We start from the raw sequence: 22,235 nt of genomic DNA, 5'->3' as shown, positions 1-22,235 counted from the left end.
TAATTTTAACTAAATTGTAACAAGGAAAAGAGCATACCAATCACAATAAATTAAAAGAAAGTAAAAGTCAAATACTTAAAAAAGAGGAGTTGCATTGTTTATTATATATTATCATTCTCATTATAAGAAGAATGATCATACCAAAAGTCTAGTCATTATAAAACACTTTTAATAAAAAAGATAAATCATCAAATCATCAAAGATCATGTTAAATAGGACTAATAAATGTTTAATTTTTATTCAAAATGGTAAGTGATTCTTAGTTTCTCTCCTCCCTATGTTTACTTCACAACCATTGCTATTTTATTAGACAGAGACATGATTGAAAACTACTAAAAAAATTCATCGGTGTTCTTTCTTGTTTAAAGAATCTCTATTTTGATTTTATATTTTTTTACTAAATTTTAACCATTAGTAAGAAAAATATCAAAAAGGCATTGATTTAAACTCCAAAAAAAATTATGTTTCTCTCCAATTTTTCAACTCAACTAAACAAAATGTAAGAGAAATAAAGAAAAGGATAAATAAGTGTTAAACTTTCTCTTAAGTGGTTCATTTAGATAGAAGAATGCTAAGAGAAAACTAAATTTTTTAGATACATGTTTGTATAATAAAGCACATTTCATGCTTCTTATGGGGCAGATGATAATAAAGCACATATAATTTTACAAGAAGAATTACATGATAATTTTCACCCTCTTGAACAATGAAAATCATTCCATCAATCCTATGGAGCAGAATGATAATTTGCATCACATCGATCAAGCACCTCCAATTGATCTCTCCTGCATAACACAAAATGCAAACAAAGAATAGATCATCAAATAATAATGAAATGATTTGCAGCAGCATCACAATGAATATTCATAAAACACAATAAATGATTTGAATAAGAGCTGCATCTAGTATCTGTTGGCTTCTTTTGCAACTACCACCTTCCCTGCTGCATAAAGACAATCCATATTAATCATCAACATCACATAAAACTGAAACCAAAACCAAAAATAGTTCACAACATTACCAAACTGTACCACCATGATGCAATGTGAATGAAATTAGAGGGACCAAGAAGAGGACATGACCAATTGATGATAATAGTACTTTTCTCATTCCTCTATGGTTTGGAGTCTGAATAGTCCATATGATCTACATGGTCCTGAAATTGCTCCATCCAATCATCAGAGTTTGCTACCAAATCCTCCAGTGGCACATCAATTTGGGAACAATCACCAATGATAACTTCATCCTTTGGATCCTCATTAACCAAGTCTTTGATGAAAAAGTCCTCCAATATTGTGTCTCCAAAATAACTCTGACTAGCTGCTATATCTGAATCTAATGCAGGCTCTTTGATTTCATTACCATGTTCACTATCAAAAGCTGGTGAGAAAAAAGTGTCCATCTCAGGCTTCATAGTTGCCAAATCTTGATCAAGGCTTGGATAGTCCACCAATGTTACAGGATCATCTTGTTGCAAGTTCTCCAAACTCTGGCTAGCAATTAGTCTCCTTTTCCTATTGATTTCAGCATCCAACATTTCTCTACTTTGGGGGGTCTTGTTGTGGACTAATTGTTGCATGAAAGATGGATTTTTTAGTGCTTTGGCAAGGAATATCATCATCTTTTGTTGTTTCTTCTCTGTTGCTTGCAATCTGGTCTCCATGGCACTCAATTGGTTTCTTGAGTTAAGCTGTTGATGCCTCAACCTCACAATTTCTGCCATCAAAATGTTCCTGTCTCTTTTCAACCTCTCCAACTCCCCTTCTAGTCCAAACTCCCCCACTTCAACACATGCTCCACCTCCTCTTTCTTGCATGCTCAGTGACACTTTTCTTTTTCTCTTTATGGACTTCAATAAGTGTCTTTGTCCTGCCAAAAATCCTTCATTTGCAAACTCCCATCTATCAGGATCAACTTTCCTAAACCCCTGTGTTCATTTCCACACAAAAAAAGGGGAAGAATTCAAAGATGAATCAAATTAGTCCAAGGAAGTTGGTGAATGATTAATAACATCACATTCAACTAATTGGTCAACAAACACATACTAAACACTCAGTCTTATGTTTCCAAAATAAAAGAAAACATTAAAAAAAGAACAAACTTAAAAACAGGACATTCAAGTACATCAATCCTTTTAAACTTTTGTTAGATTCCAGTCATTTCAGAAGAGAGAAAGTACTTACTAAAATTGATGGTTTATTCCATTAATAATATAAATAATATGCCATCTAATTTTCAATTTATCTCACCAGTCTCATTGAATCAGCTCAACCCTAAAAATATTTTCAGAATAAAGGATTAATAGTTTAGGGATGGTACTTTGATTCTTATCACTCATATTCAATTATCTGATTTTACTATGTAAATCACCAGAAACATGTGAGTGTATAATAGTTTCATATCCCAAAAGTTTTGTCAGACAATTGAATTCAGGACCTAATATAAACATTTCCCTTCAATCTAAAAATAAAAACTTGTCTGCATCTAAAACAAACAAAAAAATCAACAAAATTCCCCACCAAAAAATTATTTACATAGGTGGCTGAACATATTAAACCAATCAAAATGAATGAAAACCTGTTCATGAACAAAATAATGACCTAATACAACTCAAACAGAAAACCATACACAGTCAGAAACCTAAAGGATTCACAAACATCATAGTAGTTACTACTTACATAGGTGTTGAGCTGGCGAATGAAGCTGGAGAAATTGTTGTGCTTGAAGTAACGAGGGAGAATGTTAGTAGAAAACTTGTGAGAATCCCAGACAACAAAGCTATTGCAAGAAGTGCTCCATGACACAACAGAGTCTGTGGAAGGATCTTCCACCATGTCATAGATCTTTGTCAAAAATGGTGGGGTACCCACCTCGTTCAACCCTTCCATAGGTTGTGGAGAAAAGCTAAAAGACGAAGATGATGATGATGAACCACCACCACCACCACATGTCACTGTTTCTTCCTCCTTCACTCTAATTCCTTCCATGTTTCAAACACAAGAAGATAAAGGAAAACAATGAAAGTTTTGAGTTACACAACAGCACAAGTATTAAACAATAATCTAGTGTGGTTAATGGTTGTTTTTTATGTGTGTTGAAGTGAAGAGTGTCTCTAACTTTGTGACTGCGTTTGGATCAGTGCATGCTGCAAAAGGGTGCCATGGAATCATAAGATATTGTACAGTTGAGTTATGAGCTTAGACTTGTTGGTAGTTTCTTGTGGAGGAAGATGCTAGAGAGAGAACACGTTAGGACTGTGCTGGAAAATTCTAGAGAGGGATCAGAAAGAATGGTATAAAGTTTTTTTTTAATTATACATATTAAAGAATATAAGTTTATATTATAAATAAATTAAAAAATAGGATTAATATTAGTTATTGTAAAATTTAATCTTTTTATTATAAATAATTTCTCACTGTTTATTTGTGTTTGATAAATTTTATGTTGTTCTATATACTATTTGGATAAATTTGAGGTGATTTTTTTATCACTTGAGGACATTGTCAAAAACCTCTTGTCAACAATTAGAAAGAAGAAAATATAAAGAAAAAAAAATAATCTATTATCATATATAAAATATTTAATAAAGTAATCAGGTTAAAGTACTTTAATCTAATTAGTAGTAAAACTTCTCTCTCTTAAGTTCTTGAATTTAGAAAACAGACTTGAGTGAGAGAGAACTTGTTTTGTTATAATTATTCTAATTCATATATTTTTATTGTTCTTCACTTAAATATGATATAAAATACTTTATTATTTATTGAGGGAATAGTAAATATTAATTAAAATGTTATATATCAGTAACATGTTTACAGTTTACAAATATAAATATGCTGGGAAAAAATGTTAACCCATCCAAAAAATGAAAACAATATTGAAAATTTAATTTAAATTTTTTATTATGCATTTTTTAAATTTTATTAATCATAAGAAAATAAAATGTGTCTACTATGATTGTTAGTTTATTTATACTTTTAATTTATCTAGTACTAAAAAATTAATAGTTGATTAAAATTAAAATAATTAATATACTTTGTATTCATTAACTAAATATAGATTTAAATTAAATGTCTTATATAAATAATTTAATATTTTTTTTCTAGTCGATCTAAGTAGAGTTCTTGTGTGCGTGTGTGTCTGTCTATATATATATTTATACTCTTTTTTTTCCTGCTATAACGAGTTTTAAAAATTTTAGACAAATTCACTACACCAAAAAGTAAAATTAGTTGTAAAAGAAAATAAAGATTATGAATTAGCTCTAAAAGAAAATAAAGGTGATGCTATGAACTGTAAGTAGTATCCATTAAATCTTTATTCTTAAAAAAAAAATAAAGTGAAGGTTATATGGACATAAACTATAAAAAAAAATTGCATGGTTAAACGGTACTATAAATAATAAATAATAAAAAAATTTAAAATTTTGTAGGTTAAGTCCATGCAAACATAATATATATATATATATATATATTTAAATTAAATTTAAATATGTAATAAAATTATGAAGGTTAAATTCATGCTTGTTTAAAAATTGTGTGGCCAACACGCTTCTTTGAATAAACAATATAAAATATAATTTTGTGTGGACAACATGTAGGTTAAGTTCACGCTTATTTAAAAATTATGTGGCCAACATGTAGGCTAAGCCCACGCTTCTTTAAATAAAATATAATTTTGTGTGGGGAGCGTGTAGGCTAAGCTTACGCAAAAAAAAAACACCACTTGTGTCCCACACACCCGCCACTATTTTTATGTCGAGAGCTTCCAAATTTTAATGATAACTACACTTTTACGTACATTTATTATAACTAATATCCTTTTTTGACCCATGCTAATAAACATATTTTGTGTAGTGATCGAAAGCAATGAAAATATATAGTTTATTAAAAAAATTACAAAAATAATGTTATTTTCTCAATAATATACTACCTTTTTTTATCAATTGGAAATTAGAAAAAAAAATACAAGGAGATTTCCCATACCATATGATTAATAATATAAAGACCTTAAAAAGGAGAGGAAAACAATTGATATAATCTATTTAAAAATTAATAAAAAATGATATTTTATTAAATACTGAAAACACGGGTCATTTGAAATCTTTTATAGATCAAAACTATAATAATTTTAGCATAGTGAAAGTAATTTATAATCTGTGTATGAATCTAACTTAATTATAGAAAATAAAATTATAAAGTATAATTATTCCTCACTTGTATATGGTGTATTATTTTCAGACTCTATCTATAATGAATTTTCTGAGGGGAGATATGTCTTTTAAGGTAGGGAGTTTGGATAGCATAGGTTAGAGGTGTCAATAGTAGTGTCCAACACTCCATTAATAAGGCTGTCTTTTTAAATTAAGTGGGCTTAATTTGAACCCATGCATTCAAATTAGGGTTATTTCTCACCTCTAGAGCTTCTTGTGGCACCCCATATTTCCTAAAATACTATAAATATCCTTTATTTTATTGATATTTTTCATTAGATTATAGAATCAATAAGGTATTTCCGGATTGGAAATACCTTCCAAACTCTATAATTTTGAATGAATTTCTTTAAAAAAAAATACATTACAGAAATTCGGAAGCTATTTTTGAATTATAGAATCAGGTATTTTCACCTCCAATAATAACTTATAGATTTGATTCTGTAATTTGTAAAGGATTTTTGTAAAGAAAAAAAGATATTCTGAACTATAAAATTCAGAAGATATTTTCGGATCTAAAAATTTCTACAATCCAAAAAGTGTAAATAGAAAAAAAAATTAGATAGTAGAATTTAGAAACATATTTTCTTAAGGACAAATGGTATTTTCGCCTGATTTATATGGGTGCAAATGTGGAGGTGTAGGAAGAAACAGCCCAAATTAGAACCCAATTATGCATCCAAAATATCCAACCAATGGATCTATCCATGTTCACACGAAAACATTGTTTATTATTTGACACATAATTTTTCTAATGATATGTGAAGTTGACACAAAAAACTAAGCTGATGAACAATAAATTATGGTGGAGTAGATCCAGAAAATGATTTTATATTTTGTGGTGCCATTATTTTTTCATGTGCATAACCCAATTTTTATATTCAGCACAAAGATAATGCTTTTTAAAATGAGGTAGCCTATGAAGTAAAAATGTATTCACACTTAGTGTTTGTTTCATTAATTAACATTACAATAATATCACTTATTTGTGGTATATAATGCAATAATGTTTTGAGAGAATGCATTAAAAACATAAAAAAGTGACAATGTAATATTTTTAGAGACTTAATTATCTTTTTTGTCCTACTTATTTTATTTTATTTCTCAATTAATAAAAATTTCATTTTTTTAAAATGCAACAATGTTATCCATTTGAATAAAACAAATAAATAATAAAACTTATAAAGGTAATAAAACTTAAAATTTTGTCTAGAATTTTCTTAAAAAACTGAGGCGTAGGTTTTTTTTAGAAATACTTTATAATTATTTTTAAATTAAACTTCTTATAACTATATTCCTATAGAGATTCATAAAGATCATAAACACATATACTATCTGAGATAATATAATATTTTCTCAATGCTAGAAGAAACATTGAAAAGTTCATATTATTCTGATATACCTAAAAAGTGTAATATCATTTACAAGTTAAGATTAATAATAACTTAAATTTACTATTTTTTTCAATAATAACTTGAATTCACCACTCTTTTTTAATCTATCAAGAAATTTTCTCATAGCAATTAAAAGTTACTATTTTTTTTAATTTATTGAGAAGTTTTTTCTGGACAAAATGGTAATGAATTTATAGAACATCTTGAAAGTAAATAGTATTTTAAAATTTGATAATTTTAAGCATGTGAAGTTGAGTTCAGAAGAGTATTATATTAATTTGAAGAAGAAAATGTGGAAGAGTGAGCTTATGAAATAAGTTAAAGGTTGGTCAAATTAAGAATCTGATGCTAGTGTTAACCCTTTGAAGAACAAAAAATGAGTGGTGAACAATGCTCAACGAAAATCCTCCACTTCCACCCATTGTGTGACTGCGATAGGAGAAACATTTTCAGAAAAATAATAAAATTGATTTATGGATCCAATCATCCCACAAAAAATAAAATAATTTGGAAAAACATTTAATGAATCTTGGATTCAATGTATTATGGAGATGTTTCATAAACTTGTTTCTTCTATGTTGAAGGGAAACATTCCACATGTTCATTGTTGGTTAACCAGAGCCAGATTCTGTACATATATACAAGTGTATATCAGTTACCATGAGAGCACCAAATTACAACTATTGTTTTGTATAAAAAATTTGTGTTGCCTAATAATTCTTGAGATTTGCATACCCTTAAGAAATAAATGTAATAATTCACCATATGTTTAAATTTTATAATTTCATAGAAACCAATATAAATAAGGTGATTCCTAATTTTGATAGCATCTAATTTTCTTCATTTAAATAATTAATGCAAGAATACCTAAATTTTAGTTCATCACCACTCTTATTGGTATCACAATGCGTAAATTGTATAAATTTTTCTACTTCTCTCATGTACTCATCACTTAAGCATGTTGAATTAATCGAATCTCGATACATTTATATGTTCTATACTCATCATCGACGTTATGTGTTGAATAAATAAATGCATGCAAAATTTTTTTTTTTTATCAAAGGTGTAATCTTATCTCATTTGAGAAAATTTAATTTTATTATAATTTAACGGAACAAAAACTTTAATTATCATCACTTATATTTTACAAAATATTTCAAAAATATTTTATATTGATAAGGTGGCACAAAAGGAAAAAGTGATAACACAAATTTTCACAATCAAATATGTATTCGAAAACTGACACAAAATACAATAAACCAAAATTAAGTAAAATATATGAAAAGTAAATTATAAATTATGTACAAATGAACTAATAAAAAATAATTATTCTTCTCAAATTGTTCTACGGACAATTCAAACTTTAATACAAATAATATTGGTAAAACCTACTCTACTTTTTATATAAAATTTAATACCACAGAAATATTTTTATAATTGAAAAAGTATTAGATAAAAAAATATATTAAATCTAAAATTAAAAATCTTTAATGAAAAAATCTAACAAAAATTTGTACAATATAATACTTAAAACACAAACTTTCCAAAATCTAACAAAAGAAGAAAACAATGAGGTTTTTACAGAACAGGTAATCGACAAGTGTTTTCCAATAACTTTGCCTTCATACATTTACCACATGCACCATTAGAGAACCAACGAAAACTAACTTTTTTTCCCTTCCTTTTTGTATAAAATCTAATTAGCCTTCTAAGTACATAACCCTTAATAAATAAAATCCAATTACCAATTATGACAAAAAATTGTGGGCACTTCTCTCTCTATATTTGAATTATTTGTCTCTTCATAAACAATTATAAAAGTAAAAAAAAAAAAACTGTCATTTCTAATTAATAAAAATAATTAGGTCATACTTAAAAATAATTAATAGATAGAACTTTTCCTATTATACAATAAACTATCCTCATGTTTACCATTGTTATATTATTTGTATATTATTTTATTCAAAATAAGAAACTGTATTAATGAAAATCTTAAACTCTAATCAATATATTTAAATATATTTTAAAAAATTTAATAATATTAAAAAAATTCAAGTCTAAATTGTAATATTAAAAAATATAACTAACTCTATTAACATTTTAAACCAAGTACGATATCCTAAACTCAATTTAATAAACTAATTACTAATAAAAATATATTTTAAAGTTAAATTATATTTTATTAAATAATTAAATACTTACCTTGCACAATTTATTTTTTTAACATACCAATTTATAAAAACAATTGTGTAATTATTTTAGAAGGTAGAGTATAAATTGAATTAAAAATATATCAACAAAAAAAATTGAATTCCTTTATATGGAAAGTTTTATATGAAATGGAGAGTGATAACATGAAGAATGATTGAAGCCACACACTTTTCTTTATCACTTTTTAATATTAAGGCATAATCAATTATTTGGACTTCCATGGTCCATTATCACTAAAGTTTTTGGGTTGGAAAAAAAAAATCTTGGACACTCTCAAACAGTGAAACACTTCCATTTATAATAATATTTTATATTTAAAAATAAATTAAATATAATTAAAATATTAATTTATTGAATGGTAAAGTGGATGGATTGTGTCAAGATATCATTAATTTGTGAAGTGGCTTTCATGCTTAACAAAATTTTCGGTGCAATGATACATATATGGTATACTTCTACAATTAAAAAAAATTGGAGAAATAATTCATCATTCACTTTCAACAATACATTGGACATCTCCCATCGAATAGAGATTAGAGCATTTTATAGTATATAAATGAATTACATTCGACTTATTGTGTCACTTGCTATTGGGCTATTATCAAACCACCCATAAATATATAGTTATACATACTATTACGAAGTGGACTTTAAGCCTAACTCAATCCCATAAAACCTGCTCATGAGGTTGAGGTTTGCATCCATTTATATACAATGAAAGACTCTAATCTCTAGTCGATGTAGGATTTCCAACACACCTCCCTCACGCCGAGACTGCCAACTCGTGTGTGGGATTATATATTATGGGTGGTCCGATAGCGGCCCGATAGCGGCCATGATAGGCCCAACACAAACACTCGCTAGGATAGACTCAACCTGGCTCTTATACCATATTACGAAGTGGACTTTAAGCCTAACTCAATCCCATAAAACCGACTCATGAGGTTGAGATTTGCACCCACTTATATACAATGAAATGCTCTAATCTCTAGTCGATGTGAGATTTCCAACACATACGAGTTGGTAGTCTCGACATGAGGGTGATGTGTTGAAAATCCTACATTAACTAAAGATTAAAACATTTCATGATATATAAGTGAGTGAAAACTTATTAATTTCTATTTAATTTTATTCTAGGCAATGTTGATAGTAAATAAGTAGAAAAAAACACAACCTAGGTTTTCCTACATGTTTTCCTTAGGTAGAAGAGTGGTAGAGATTGAGAGATGAAGTCATAGTGTCCCCACCAATGGCACCACATGGTCACTTGACATTGTGTCACCCATGTCTCACTCCCTATCAACCTTAGTCAACCACCTCACAAACACAAAACACAAACAAATGAATCCTAGTCCAAACCACCCAACATGCATCATTCATAAACAACCCTCCCAATCATATATGTGACATCACCTTCTCTTCACTTTCCTCATACTTCACCATTATCAAATCCTTCTCCCACTTCTAATTAAGATGCATGAATGAATCAATTCTCATATACAACATTAGAGGCAAGAAAATATGAGACCTACATGATGACCTAGTAAAGAAAATGAGCATGATCAATTTCCCAACCCAAGTTTGAACACATATGGAATCTTAAATTAAGGTTCACGTGGGTCTAAACTTGTTTAAAAAAGCAGAAGAAGTGGGTGGTGTGTGTGAACTAGAACAAAGATGAGAATAAAATAACACGTAATAATAGTGTGTGCATGGTGATGAGGGGTGACTCCGTGAGTGGTGCTTCCACACTTCCACAGCCAAAGGCCATGGAAAATTTAGTGACAAAAACTTAGAAACTTTTTGGTCCACTCTTATTCTATTAATATCCATGTTGCATTATTGAATCCCTCATCACACAACGTCACTTATTCCCATTCATTTCAGAATCCTCTTCTCCAATCAACGTTAACCCTTTTCCTATAAACAACTTCCTCCACTTCTTCTAACTCAATTGCTCACTACTTTTTTAATTTAGATGCAATCATCACATTCAACATTTCTTTTTTCTTTTTTTTCTCTTTAACCACTCACTACTCACTTCCTCCCCATTGCCCTTTACTTCACAAATTCACTTCTCTAAATTCACTTTCAAATGCATTTTCTTTTTAAGTTTCCTCACTCTCTACAACAAGAACGTAACAAATTAGCTATAAAAAAAAATCAGTTAAATCGAAGAACTATTAGAATTTATCAAACCACTCTACGTTATCATAAATATAAAAATTAAAATAGAGTAAGAAAAAAGTACATTGACGCTAACACTTTTTTTTTAAATTATTAAAATATATTTTGTGCGAAAGAGACTGACACTTAAATTGGACACTAATTTTTTTAAAAAAAAAATAGTAGAACGTTAGTTTGGACAACACAAAATAAAATATAAAAAATTATAAAAATAAAATATAGTGAATGGGTGTGTGGCCTGAGTTGATATAAAAAAAATAGTGTTTTATTAAAGTTTGTGTTGGTTTAGTCGACGTTATGTTTAACGTGATGTGAGCGTAATCTTGACTGACAATAGGGTGATATAAAAGTGAAATTAATTGAAAATTTCATTTTTACACTCAAACTAAATTTTTGGTTTCCTCTTTTCCTACTTTAGAAAATCTTACATTGATCTCTTCTAATCTCACTGTTTCATTGGTGTCCTATGTGTAATGAGATGATCATAAATTCTTAATGAAAATATTACAAACTATTTATTGTTTGCATTTGAGAGTAATTTGAGAAATTCTAAAAGATTCCAATCTTTGAAATCGAGTCCTTATTGAATTTTACAATCATTATTGGATACGAGGTTGTGGGTAGGAAGCTAAAGAGATTGTGATTATGGTTTGGAGTTTCACATCTTTTATTACTTTAAATTAATTTTACTTTTATATCACTTAACATAGCGATGATTAAAATGATGCTCACATAACATTAAACATAATATCGGCTAAACCCAAGTTCCTATTTTTCTACCCAAATATATTGTAGGACAATAATTATATTAAAAAATTAAGGCTTAAATATGTTTGGCCATCTTAAGTGGCATATAGATCCTAATATAAAAAGTCCTTACTTAGATTTAACCCAACACCATATTCAACCCAAGGTGCATATTGAACAACATATAAGAATAATAGACAGATACACATATCTTAACACAAATCTTGAGCATTTTAGATTTCAAATATCACATGTTAAGAACATATTAACATTCAAAGTTTGTGTCTAAAGAATGATCACCTCTCTAACATCTTACACGTGATTTATGATCATGTTTAGTTTTCACAAACGTTAAACATGTTAACCGATTCAGACACCAGTCAGAATATGAACCTTTAAAGATAAGATCCTTGTTTGTAATCCAATCTCATGCTTTAATATATGTTTATGTAAAGATTTCCACCCCATTTAGTTTTGCATTTTTGAAAATTATATTATCTCTTTGGAGCTCTATATTCAAAATGATTACCACTCACATGCATCTCCATTTTGTTATTTAGTCCACTAATATGAAAATGAAGAAAATGTTCCTTTTCATTTGGATGATGGAAAAAACTAATCCCAGTCCATTTGTCACACATCATTCATATTTGGCCAGTTACTTTGCATATGAGAAAAACATGACTAACATTTTTCGCTTGATTCCCACCTAGAAAACATAAATTGGTATTATTCTCGCCGAGCTGAAATCATGTTAATTTACCCGATAAAACCCAGACAGTTCGCCAATTAATATTTTTTGTAACAAATGAATCAAGATTCCCTGATATATTGGCATAATTCTAGAAAATAAAATCGGAGTAAAAAACTTGCTCCTTTATCATAATAATACCGAGTTAAAATTATGTTAATTCTTTACCCAGTTATCTTAAGTCGTGTCTATACCCGATCAAAATCATATCGGTCATTTAGTCGATAAAACCCAAACAATGCACAATTTAATATTTGTAACAAATGAATCTAGAATCCCCAATATATTGGCATAATTCTAGGAAATGAACAAGGAGTAAAAAAACTCACTCCCTTATTGAAATAATACCGAGCTAAAATCATGTTAATTCTTGACCTGATTATCTTAAGTTGGGTGTATACCCAATCAGAATTATATCATTCATTTAGCCGATAAAACCCAAAGAGTACACCAAAGAATATTTCTTGTAACAAATTAATAGAGTCCACGATATATTGGTTTTTTGTTCTGAGTGTTCTGGTGGTTTGCAGGATTAGTTGTTCCTGTCCCACGGTCGTCGAGTTGAAGGTCGAGAGTTTAGAGGTGGTCTCCAAGATGATCCCTTTGTAACTAGAGATTTTGAATGTGTGGAGGTTACAGTGAGATGATGGGATTCCACCTGTTGACAATACTCTGACTATCAAGTCAGTGAAAACATAAAATTGGTTAGTGTAGTATGTATTGATTGACTAATACTTATTTTTCCCTTCGAATGTCATTCTCTTTTTATAGAGTTTTTTCTGATTCATCTCTTCCTTTTTATCAGAATAAGATAACAACGAATTTGAATAATAAATAAAATGCATCAAATTACGAATTCATCGAGAATAAAAAACCATAAAAGTATATTCACCAATTAATATTTTTTGTAACAAATTTATCATGAATCCCGATATATTGGCATAATTGTAGGACAAGGAGTAAAAATGTCACTCCTTTATCGTAATAATACCGAGCTAAAATCACATCAATTTTGTACCCGATTATCTTAAGTCGGGTCTATACCCAATCAGAATCATATCGATCATTTAGCCGATAAAATCCAGACATTACACCAATTCATATTTCTTTTAACAAATGAATCAAGAATCCTTGATATATTGACATAATTTTAGAAAATAAACAAGGGATAAAAAACTCACTTTCTTATCAGAATAATACCAAACTAAAATCACGTTAATTCTTTACCCGATTATCTTAAGTTGGGTCTATACCTGATCAGTATCATATCAATCATTTAGCCGATAAAACCTGAATAATACAGGTACCTACATCTATCCCTCTTTTGATTAATTTATCATGTGTTGCTACTTTATTTTTAATCACTCCTAAGTGAAGTATAGGATTGATGGCGGGGCTTTAGTTTTTCAAAACATATCATACAACTTCTCTTCCTCTATTATTGTGTTTTTTTAATTTCTTGTTCATTGATTTCACCATGTAAGTTTGAGAATCATCCTTATTCCAATCCCATCTATCCTGTTTATCTATATTGAAAGAATGACTATATAATTCTTGTAGATGATAAATTTCTTTCATTCGAATCATTATCTTTTCGATTTTACTTATATATGTGTGGATATTAAATCTTTCTACAAATTAAGTACACGAGGTTCCTTAAACTTTTGTGAAGATCATGTGAGTGTTTTAATGATGTTTTTATAAATTCTTGTCATATAAGTAATATGGAGGCAAAATTTATAATCAATTTATTTGTAAAATATATTATATTTGATTATAGTTTGTTGAATTTAACTTAACTCTTGTGATTTCACATTTATATGGTAACTATTGCATGTACCTAATACAAAAATAAATGAAATTATAGGTTAAAGAAATATATAATGTTATAGTTAGATTATAATAGAATGAAGAGAAATCTATTGGACATCTTTAAAATGCCTCCAAGTTATTATTACTTTACTAGAAAACCTACCAACTCAATATAATAAGAGAAGTCTAAGTAGTTGATGAATGAAGAGCATATATATAAATAAGAAGTTAGTGTGAAAGAAAAGAAAAGCACGTCCATGTTGCTTGTGATCTAAGGTAATTCGTAGCATATTCCGTTTTGTTTATTGACCACATCTCCACTACCATTACTATGATTCAAATAAGAAGCACAAGATTTTAACCCTAAAGTTTCCACGCATGCAAAACTCAATTATTCAACCATATTGTCTATGGATTAAGAAAATGCATGTTGATATAATAGCACTACACCACACGTGGGAGAGTATATTACGTGATTCCCTTCTACTCTCAATCATCTTCCATCTCATTCACATCCCAACTTAATTCTATATATTCATTCCTATTTCTTGAATCAAACAATTGATACCAGCAAAACAAACCTCACAATTCTTTTATAAAATTCTTTTTTTTTAGTGCTCAAAACATTAGAAACAGATAATAAATACTACATAATATTAAAAGAAAAAGAATTATTTGTGTATTGGTATGTACCAACCGATTATTATCACGACTCGGTCTTCCTGATCGAGCTGGTCGAGACCTGCACGGACGTGTAGGTTGACCGACACACTTAATCCATTAACGCTCAAACCAAGGTCAGTAAAACTAGATCGTCATTAAGAATTAGGTAATACGCTTATAAGCATGATCCACTACACTAATTCAGCCCAATAAGGTAGGCTCATTAAAATCATATAAATAGTGCACATTCCAAGAAGAATGGTATGTCATTATCACTGTATACCCCGAGTGTCGAATACCCTTTTTGCTGACTTGAGCGTCGAAGTGTCTTCTACAGGTACCCTCATTTGACATCCACCTGAGACTGATAGACCGAGGCCTAGAGAAGTAGCATAAAGACGAGAAGAGTCACTACGTAACTCTAGCAACCTATTCGAAAAACGAAAGAAGACGAAATTTTTCAATAGTTCTAAGTATTAGAGACAATTTGACAGAATAATTTATTTTTAGAGAAAAAGGTGAAGATAATAAAGGTTTTTTTATAAATATATATATATATGTAAAAAGTGTGGGGGAAAAGAGTAAGAGGGTCCCATGGAAAGAGTGACGCAAGGCATGGTCATGAGAAAGCATATGGCAGACACCACATTTACTTATTTAGCACCATCAACGGTCCACCTTCTCCCATCACTCTCTTCCTAACATTCATCACATCATGCTCACTGGGGACCACACCCCATAACCTCATCCTCACCACCACCCAAATTAAAACCCCACGCCACGTGCCAGCCTCTCATTGGCTCCACTACCCTGCATGCTGCCCCACACCAACACTCCTGCCCCAGAGAAACTAAAAGGTACGCCACGTGGCACTCCTGGAACGTCACCATGACGACCAAAGCTCTAACTCTCTCCATGATTACGTCATCGATGTGGGCCCTACCCTTCCTCTCTCGTCCACGTCATCAGATCGTCTTCATAATAATATATAAGCTGAAAAATTAAAATCGTCCACATATAATAACATTACTAATAAAAAAATAACTATTTATAATTACTTAATTAAACAGCTAAAATTCAGCGTTTTGAAAAAAGTGATTTTGAGTTAAAAAGATTAATTATAAAAGCACTTATCTCCCTCACTTTTCTTGCAGGTATTATTTTTTAACTACACATGACTTTTGGTTACGTCATCGTTCAATCTTACGGTTCCACGTCCAAGTCAACATGACGTCACCCTCCTTTTCACCCATGTGACCCTTCCACGCGATTTCACCGCCAAATTTCCCCTATTCCCCAACCCCTTCTTTCTTCCACGCCCACGCGCCTCCCAGCGCGTGTACCTCTCTCTCTTCTTAGAAAACTTATGCTTTATGTCTGTGTATATATAATATATAATATAAATGTATGTACTTGTGGTCAATTATAATTTTTTTTAATTTATATATACTTTTATAGTATATGAATATGAATGTGAATACATAAAATAAGCCAAAGATCATGATTCCAATGTTTTTTTTATTCTTCTGCAGTTACTTGTCGATGTAGCATTCATACTATTTGCTTGGTATTTCATTTTTTAAAATTTAATTAATTTAAAGGGAAGTTAATAATTTTTCTTTTTACTACACATGTGGGATGCAAATAAGTTGGGAGAATAAAACTAAAATTAAAATAGTGTGAGAATTATATGAAGGGAAATGAAAAATAAATAGGGATAAAAACATAACTATGAATATAATAAATAAATGAAAAATAATATTAGGAGTCTCATCATTATTTTAAAATTATTTTTCTTACTTTTCATATATGTGTATCAAATATTCAATTTTAATTCATTGTTTAAACGAAATAAAGTGTAAGCACTTAGATTATTTGACTACTATGTAAGTAGGTTAATGAAAATTAATTTAAATGTTTTTTTAATGTATCGAGAGAAGTTGTGATTTGTTTAGTTTAAATGTTATTAAATTGTTTAAATAATTTATAATGGTCAATATAATTAAGCAGTTGAAGGAAAGAATAGAATGTATTTATCAATGATTAAGAGTGACAATGTCTATTAGATTCACTATATTAACTCACTTAATCCCCAAAAAATAACTAAACAAAATAACTTATTTAGGTTTGTCTTGTCCAACTCTTGAATTGATAAACTATCATGGACCAAAAATATTAATCTCTCTAGAAACATATGCTATTACTTTTATAATTCAGAATCTCTAAAAGAAATTTCTTTAATATTAAATAAAATTATATAGTTAATATTGTTGTCACCAATTTTTTTAAGATTTAGTGTTGTTTAAATACACACTTATTTATTATTTCTTTATCTTTTTATCAATTTTTCAAAATACACACTTTTAATTTAGAGTCTTTAATTAAACTTTCAAATTGAATTGCATTGTGAATTAGTAAGATTGCAGTTTTTTTATTCTTTGAGTTTCTGTTTGTTAAATCACCCTAAACAAGATATAGACCAAGACTTTCAATTTACCAACAACTAGGTCAACTTGTCTCAATATTTTTAAATTTACCATTCTTATCAATAACCAATTTCTACTATGAATATCTTCGCTTCTAACTATTTTTTTTACTTCTAAAATTCAAATTTAAAACCTTGCTTAAATTAATCCTCCCCTTTCATCTCCATAAGTTAGGTATTTTTTAAGAAAGTGCAACAAGTGGGGTTTCAAAGAAAACAAAAACACTGCTAATTTTTTGGAAATTGGTATTGCACCAAAAAAATACATGAAAAAAAGTCAAAAGAGGAGAAAAGGACAAAGTCTCAGATTATGTGTTCGGATAAATTCATGAAATCTCTCAATTGACAGAGAAAATAAAAACAATAGTAATATAATTTTATTATTTATTGAAATTTATACAAATTTATAAAAATCTCATTCTATTTAACAAGTCTTACATACAATGTAATAATTTTACTAAAAATGTATAAATTCAAATAGGTTAAAATAAATATATCAAAGATGGGTTTAATTTGAAGAAAAAAAATTATCTAACAAATGAGAGGAAGAGAGATGAAGATGAGAAGCCATGGGAGAGTGCATGCAAAGGAAGAGAAGTAGGGTTGATGAAGCCAAAAAAGAAAGAGAAAATAAAAATAGATAGTGATGTAAGCAACCACAAAGCAACTTTTTTATTTATTTCTTTTAATCAATTAATTAATTTTTATTTTTATTATTATTATTATTATAAATGAAAACTCCACCACTTCAACTTTTCATTTCAGTTCATTCACTCACACTTCTCCTTTCACACGATGCAAGGCCTACGCCGCTGCTCAAACGACGTCGTCCACCTCGACCTCACCACTCCCACGCCGGCCACCACCAACTCCTCCACCACCTCCTCCTCGTCGTCGCTCTCCATCGATGTGGAGGAATCCACGGAGGCGCGTATCCAGCGGCTGATATCGGAGCATCCGGTGATCATCTTCACGCGCTCCTCCTGCTGCATGTGCCACGTCATGAAGAAGCTCCTCGCCACCATCGGAGTCAACCCCACCGTCATCGAATTGGACGACCACGAGATAACGGCCCTCCCTGACGCCACCCGCACTCCGGCAGTCTTCATCGGCGGCGCCTCTGTCGGCGGCCTGGAGTCCCTCGTCGCCCTCCACGTCAGCGGCCACCTCGTCCCCAAACTCATCCAGGTCGGCGCCCTCTGGGTATGACCACCACCACCCACCACCACCACCAATAATATATTTTTCATAATCACCACCACATATATATAAATATATAAATATATAAAAATTACTTACCTCAAAAAAAGAAAAAAAAAACTAATTGTATAATTTTTAGTCCTCCCATCTATGTTGAATGAAATCTCTCTCAATTCACCAACTTCCTCTCCTCCTTCTCTATTCTGTGTTTCAATTCTCAAGTGAAATGAGTGTTTACATTTCCTTTTTTCAATTGCAAACATGGAAAAATGGGACTAATTTTTCTCTCATCTGAGTTTAACTTTGCAGAAATTGAGGTTGGTTTTGGGACTAACAGAAAGAATCTTACTTTCTTTTCTTAAATGTTTGTTGGACATTTGATTTTTGATTGCATGAATAGAAGTAAAATGAGTGTTTCCATATATGTATATCTTGTTAACAAGGTTTAACATGGTTGATGAAAAAGAATGAGTTTTTAAGATTTTGATCGACAGAGAAGAAAGTTAGATTAGTTTGATGTGGGAATAGATCTGCCATTGCAGTTGTTGGGGTGGAGGTGGAGGGTACTCGCGTTGTGTGAGTGACACGTGTTGGGACAGAGCATCTGTGTTGAGTGGTGAGAGCGACAAGGTTGTGTGGTTGGGTTCAATGGTTGTTCCTCTTCTACTACTGGTGTGGTTCGGTTCTTTTTTTCTCAATTATTATGATGCAATCAGAGGCCATGGTTTTGTCACTTTTGCTTCACCCATCTTATTCATAACTCTTATTAATTAATAATACATTGGTAGTAATTACTACTCACCAAGATTCTAGTTTCTTTGGTCCCAAGAGATCAACCTAAGGGATCTTATGGCTATTTTTGATTATGTGTGAGTGACTATCCATTCACAATGATAGGGACCATCATGGTCCTTCAAAAAGAGGATTTTTTTAGGGTTCTTCTTGACTTGTTGTCCCCTTTGGGGGTTAAGTCCTTGGAGAAGAAAGGGAGTTCACAAAGTACTTTGAAAAAAAGATGATGATGATGATGATGATGATGATGAATGAAGAAGGCCATAAAAGATCAAATTTTATCATTCTCTTTATCATTTATCAGTAGACACAAGCACCTCCAATTATTGTAAAGAAAAAATACAGTTTAAATCCAACACGTCTCTTATTTTATTTTTTTTCATTTCCTTCACACTCTTGTGAACATCATAGAATCAAATTCCATGGTCCTGAAATAATATAACCCCTTCTCTCACAGTTTCATGAGTTATTTATGCTGAGTTAGAAGAATAATTTGCATAAAAGGAGATGGAATTGCAACCCCAATTTCTGCTTCATATTCCTCCTTCCTTCTTTGACTAGATTGGTATCAATTGCTTTTTCCCTTTTAATCTTTAACAGAATTGATGTGTATGTCTATATATATATATAGTTAATTTTTTTTTACTTTTACCCAAGCTCACAAGATGGTGTAACTATAAACCTATTAACCTTGCAATGTAAGTTGTGAAAAAAAAATAAAGAATAGTTTGTGTGGGGGCACTGTTGGAGATATTTTAATAATAATTGTTATTGAATCTAGAATTCACAAAAGGTAAAAAGCCCAGATAGATTCAAAGCCAAAACAGGGTGCAAGGACAAACTTGAATTACTGTCATCATGCCAAGAGACAACAGCATTGATGGGTGGTGTGTGATGGCATGCATGACACTGCATCATCCCCATAAAACCTCAGCCAAAGTCTTAATTCAATAGTCTAAAGGGTATATCACCCACATGACCATCATGAGCATCATGCATGACTACATCTCCATAGTGTAAAAGGGTATGAGGCTCAGCATCATGATGAGCAGGTAAAGAATAAAAACATGAACTTTCAATTCAATGTTGTCCTTTGAACCAAGCACATGAACCTCAAATAGAAACAAAATAAAAAAGGTTACCACTAAGCTGCAGTGTCATTGCTTTCCCCCAATGTACACAGTACTATAAACAAAAAGCACTTTAGTTTAGTGCTGATTTATTGATGGCTAAAGCATCTTAGAAGCTGGAGTACAGCCAAGGAGCTTGCTGCTTTCTCTGTGTTTCTTTTAATTATATATATATATATATATATATATATATATATGAGTCTGTTTGTTGCAGCTAAAAGTACTACAAAACTAATAGATTTCAAGGTAATGTTATTATTTCAAAGACTGATTTTTTTTTTAATATAACATGAATAGCATCATCACTGTGTTAATTGAATTGGTGTTGTGTTGAATTCTCATCAAATAACATGGCTTATCTTTTTAGATTTCTCACTTCAAAAGTTATAATTTGTTTAATCAAATAATTATCGCTTCAAGACATGGAAGTCATGAAATAGAAACCAATCTTTAGAGACTAAAATAATTAGTTGTAATAGTAACTAAATTAGAAACCATTTTATAAATTAAAAAAAAAATTGGTTTCTAAATTAGTTTATATTATTGTTAAATAGTTTTTAAATTGGTATCTAATTAGCAATCAAGGTTTTAAATATCAAATTTAGAAACTAAATAATTGGTAATTAAAACTTTGGTTGCTAATTAGATATCAATTTAGAAAACAATTTTTCTTTTAGTTTCTAAAATTATTTTTAATTTAGTTACTATTGCATCTAATTATTTTGGTTTCTAAAAATTGGTTTCTATTTCATAATTTTATTGTAGTGTATATTATATTTTAGACTAGACATTTATTTATGAGTTTGTTTTTCAATTTTGTTTGGCTGATCAACTCAATCTTCTCCATTTTTATTTTTTTTTGTGTATAATTTTGTCTTGAAAAGTGAAAAGAAATTTATGCAACATTATTCAAGCCAATAATAATAATAGTAGTATTATGCTTACTAAAGACATTTTAGTGCTTTCTGATGGTAAGATTGTAAGTTGGATTAAAGAGAAAGAGAAAAAGAAATAAATTTTTTATTATAATATTTTTTTATTTGATTCTTTTATAATTTATACTATTTTTATTATTTTATTCATTTATTATGTTTTAAAAGTATGTGAAAAAATATATCCTATAATCAATTATTTGACATTTATTATCTGAAATTCAAAATTAAAATATTTTTATCTTGAAAATAGAAAAAGAAAAGTCTCAACATGATCAATTATGTGCAAACATTAACCCCTATTAGAAAACATAATTTATTGCATTTTCATTTACACATTTTACAGCTATTTCATTTTAAATAAATTAGTGCATAACTTATCTTTGGACATGTTTTTATTAAATAGCATTCCTTCATTTATTAAATTTGTGTACTTTCTACATATTTAGTTTGAAATAAACGATCACTTAACTTTTCTCTTTTCACACCCTCCTTTTTTACATTTCATATTTTTACACTAAACAAAAACAAAGTGTAAGAGATTATGTATTACTTAAACTAGATTTAAGTCATAACCATTTGAGGTAAAACATTCAACCAAACTTCAACTCAAACTCGTGGTTATATTACTAATGCAAAATATCTATAAATTCGTTAGTATTTAACTTTTATAAGAGAATCTTGTTGATTGATTTTAGTACAATTTTATTTTTAATTATATT

The 22,235-nt window shown here is 29.7% G+C and overlaps 3 protein-coding genes across 5 annotated transcripts in view; 2 read left to right on the top strand and 1 right to left on the bottom strand.

Moving 5' to 3' along the window:
- Window positions 1-515: 515 nt before the first annotated feature.
- Window positions 516-3,314, bottom strand: LOC137816647 (heat stress transcription factor A-2). 3 transcript variants are annotated; one of them, XR_011081839.1, is made up of 3 exons: window positions 2,679-3,314; window positions 1,022-1,927; window positions 516-943 (listed from the first exon to the last, which is right to left on the bottom strand). XR_011081839.1 is itself a non-coding variant. In XM_068619880.1 (2 exons), exons 1-2 carry the CDS (start codon window positions 2,985-2,987, stop codon window positions 1,115-1,117), a joined length of 1,122 nt encoding a protein of 373 aa, XP_068475981.1. In that variant the 5' UTR covers window positions 2,988-3,294; the 3' UTR covers window positions 516-1,114. The 3 variants fall into 3 exon arrangements, 1 of the variants encoding a protein (XP_068475981.1); XR_011081840.1 differs by having other exon boundaries at window positions 516-940; window positions 2,679-3,271; XM_068619880.1 differs by having other exon boundaries at window positions 516-1,927; window positions 2,679-3,294.
- Window positions 3,315-18,218: 14,904 nt separating this feature from the next.
- LOC137816646 (glutaredoxin-C6-like) lies at window positions 18,219-18,840 on the top strand. Its single transcript, XM_068619879.1, has one exon. The coding sequence runs from the start codon at window positions 18,255-18,257 to the stop codon at window positions 18,666-18,668; it is 414 nt and encodes a 137-aa protein (XP_068475980.1). The 5' UTR covers window positions 18,219-18,254; the 3' UTR covers window positions 18,669-18,840.
- Window positions 18,761-22,235, top strand: part of LOC137816645 (ATP-dependent zinc metalloprotease FTSH 4, mitochondrial) — a 56,356-nt gene continuing 52,881 nt past the window's right edge. The window contains exon 1 of the mRNA XM_068619878.1: window positions 18,761-18,777. The gene's annotated coding sequence lies outside the window, so the exon portion shown is untranslated. The remainder of the gene's footprint in view (window positions 18,778-22,235) is intronic.

Source organism: Phaseolus vulgaris, chromosome 1, assembly GCF_000499845.2.
Source record: "Phaseolus vulgaris cultivar G19833 chromosome 1, P. vulgaris v2.0, whole genome shotgun sequence".
NCBI lineage: Eukaryota > Viridiplantae > Streptophyta > Magnoliopsida > Fabales > Fabaceae > Phaseolus > Phaseolus vulgaris.
The sequence above is the reverse complement of the archived record's forward strand: the minus strand, read 5'-3'. Positions and strand labels throughout refer to the sequence as shown.

Coding starts and splice junctions, on each gene's coding strand:
- LOC137816647 (XM_068619880.1), bottom strand. CDS start 2,987: ATGGAAGGAATTAGAGTGAAGGAGGAAGAAACAGTGACATGTGGTGGT. Junction 1,928..2,678: donor TTCGCCAGCTCAACACCTAT/GTAAGTAGTAAC, acceptor AAATGAACACAG/GGGTTTAGGAAAGTTGATCC.
- LOC137816646 (XM_068619879.1), top strand. CDS start 18,255: ATGCAAGGCCTACGCCGCTGCTCAAACGACGTCGTCCACCTCGACCTC.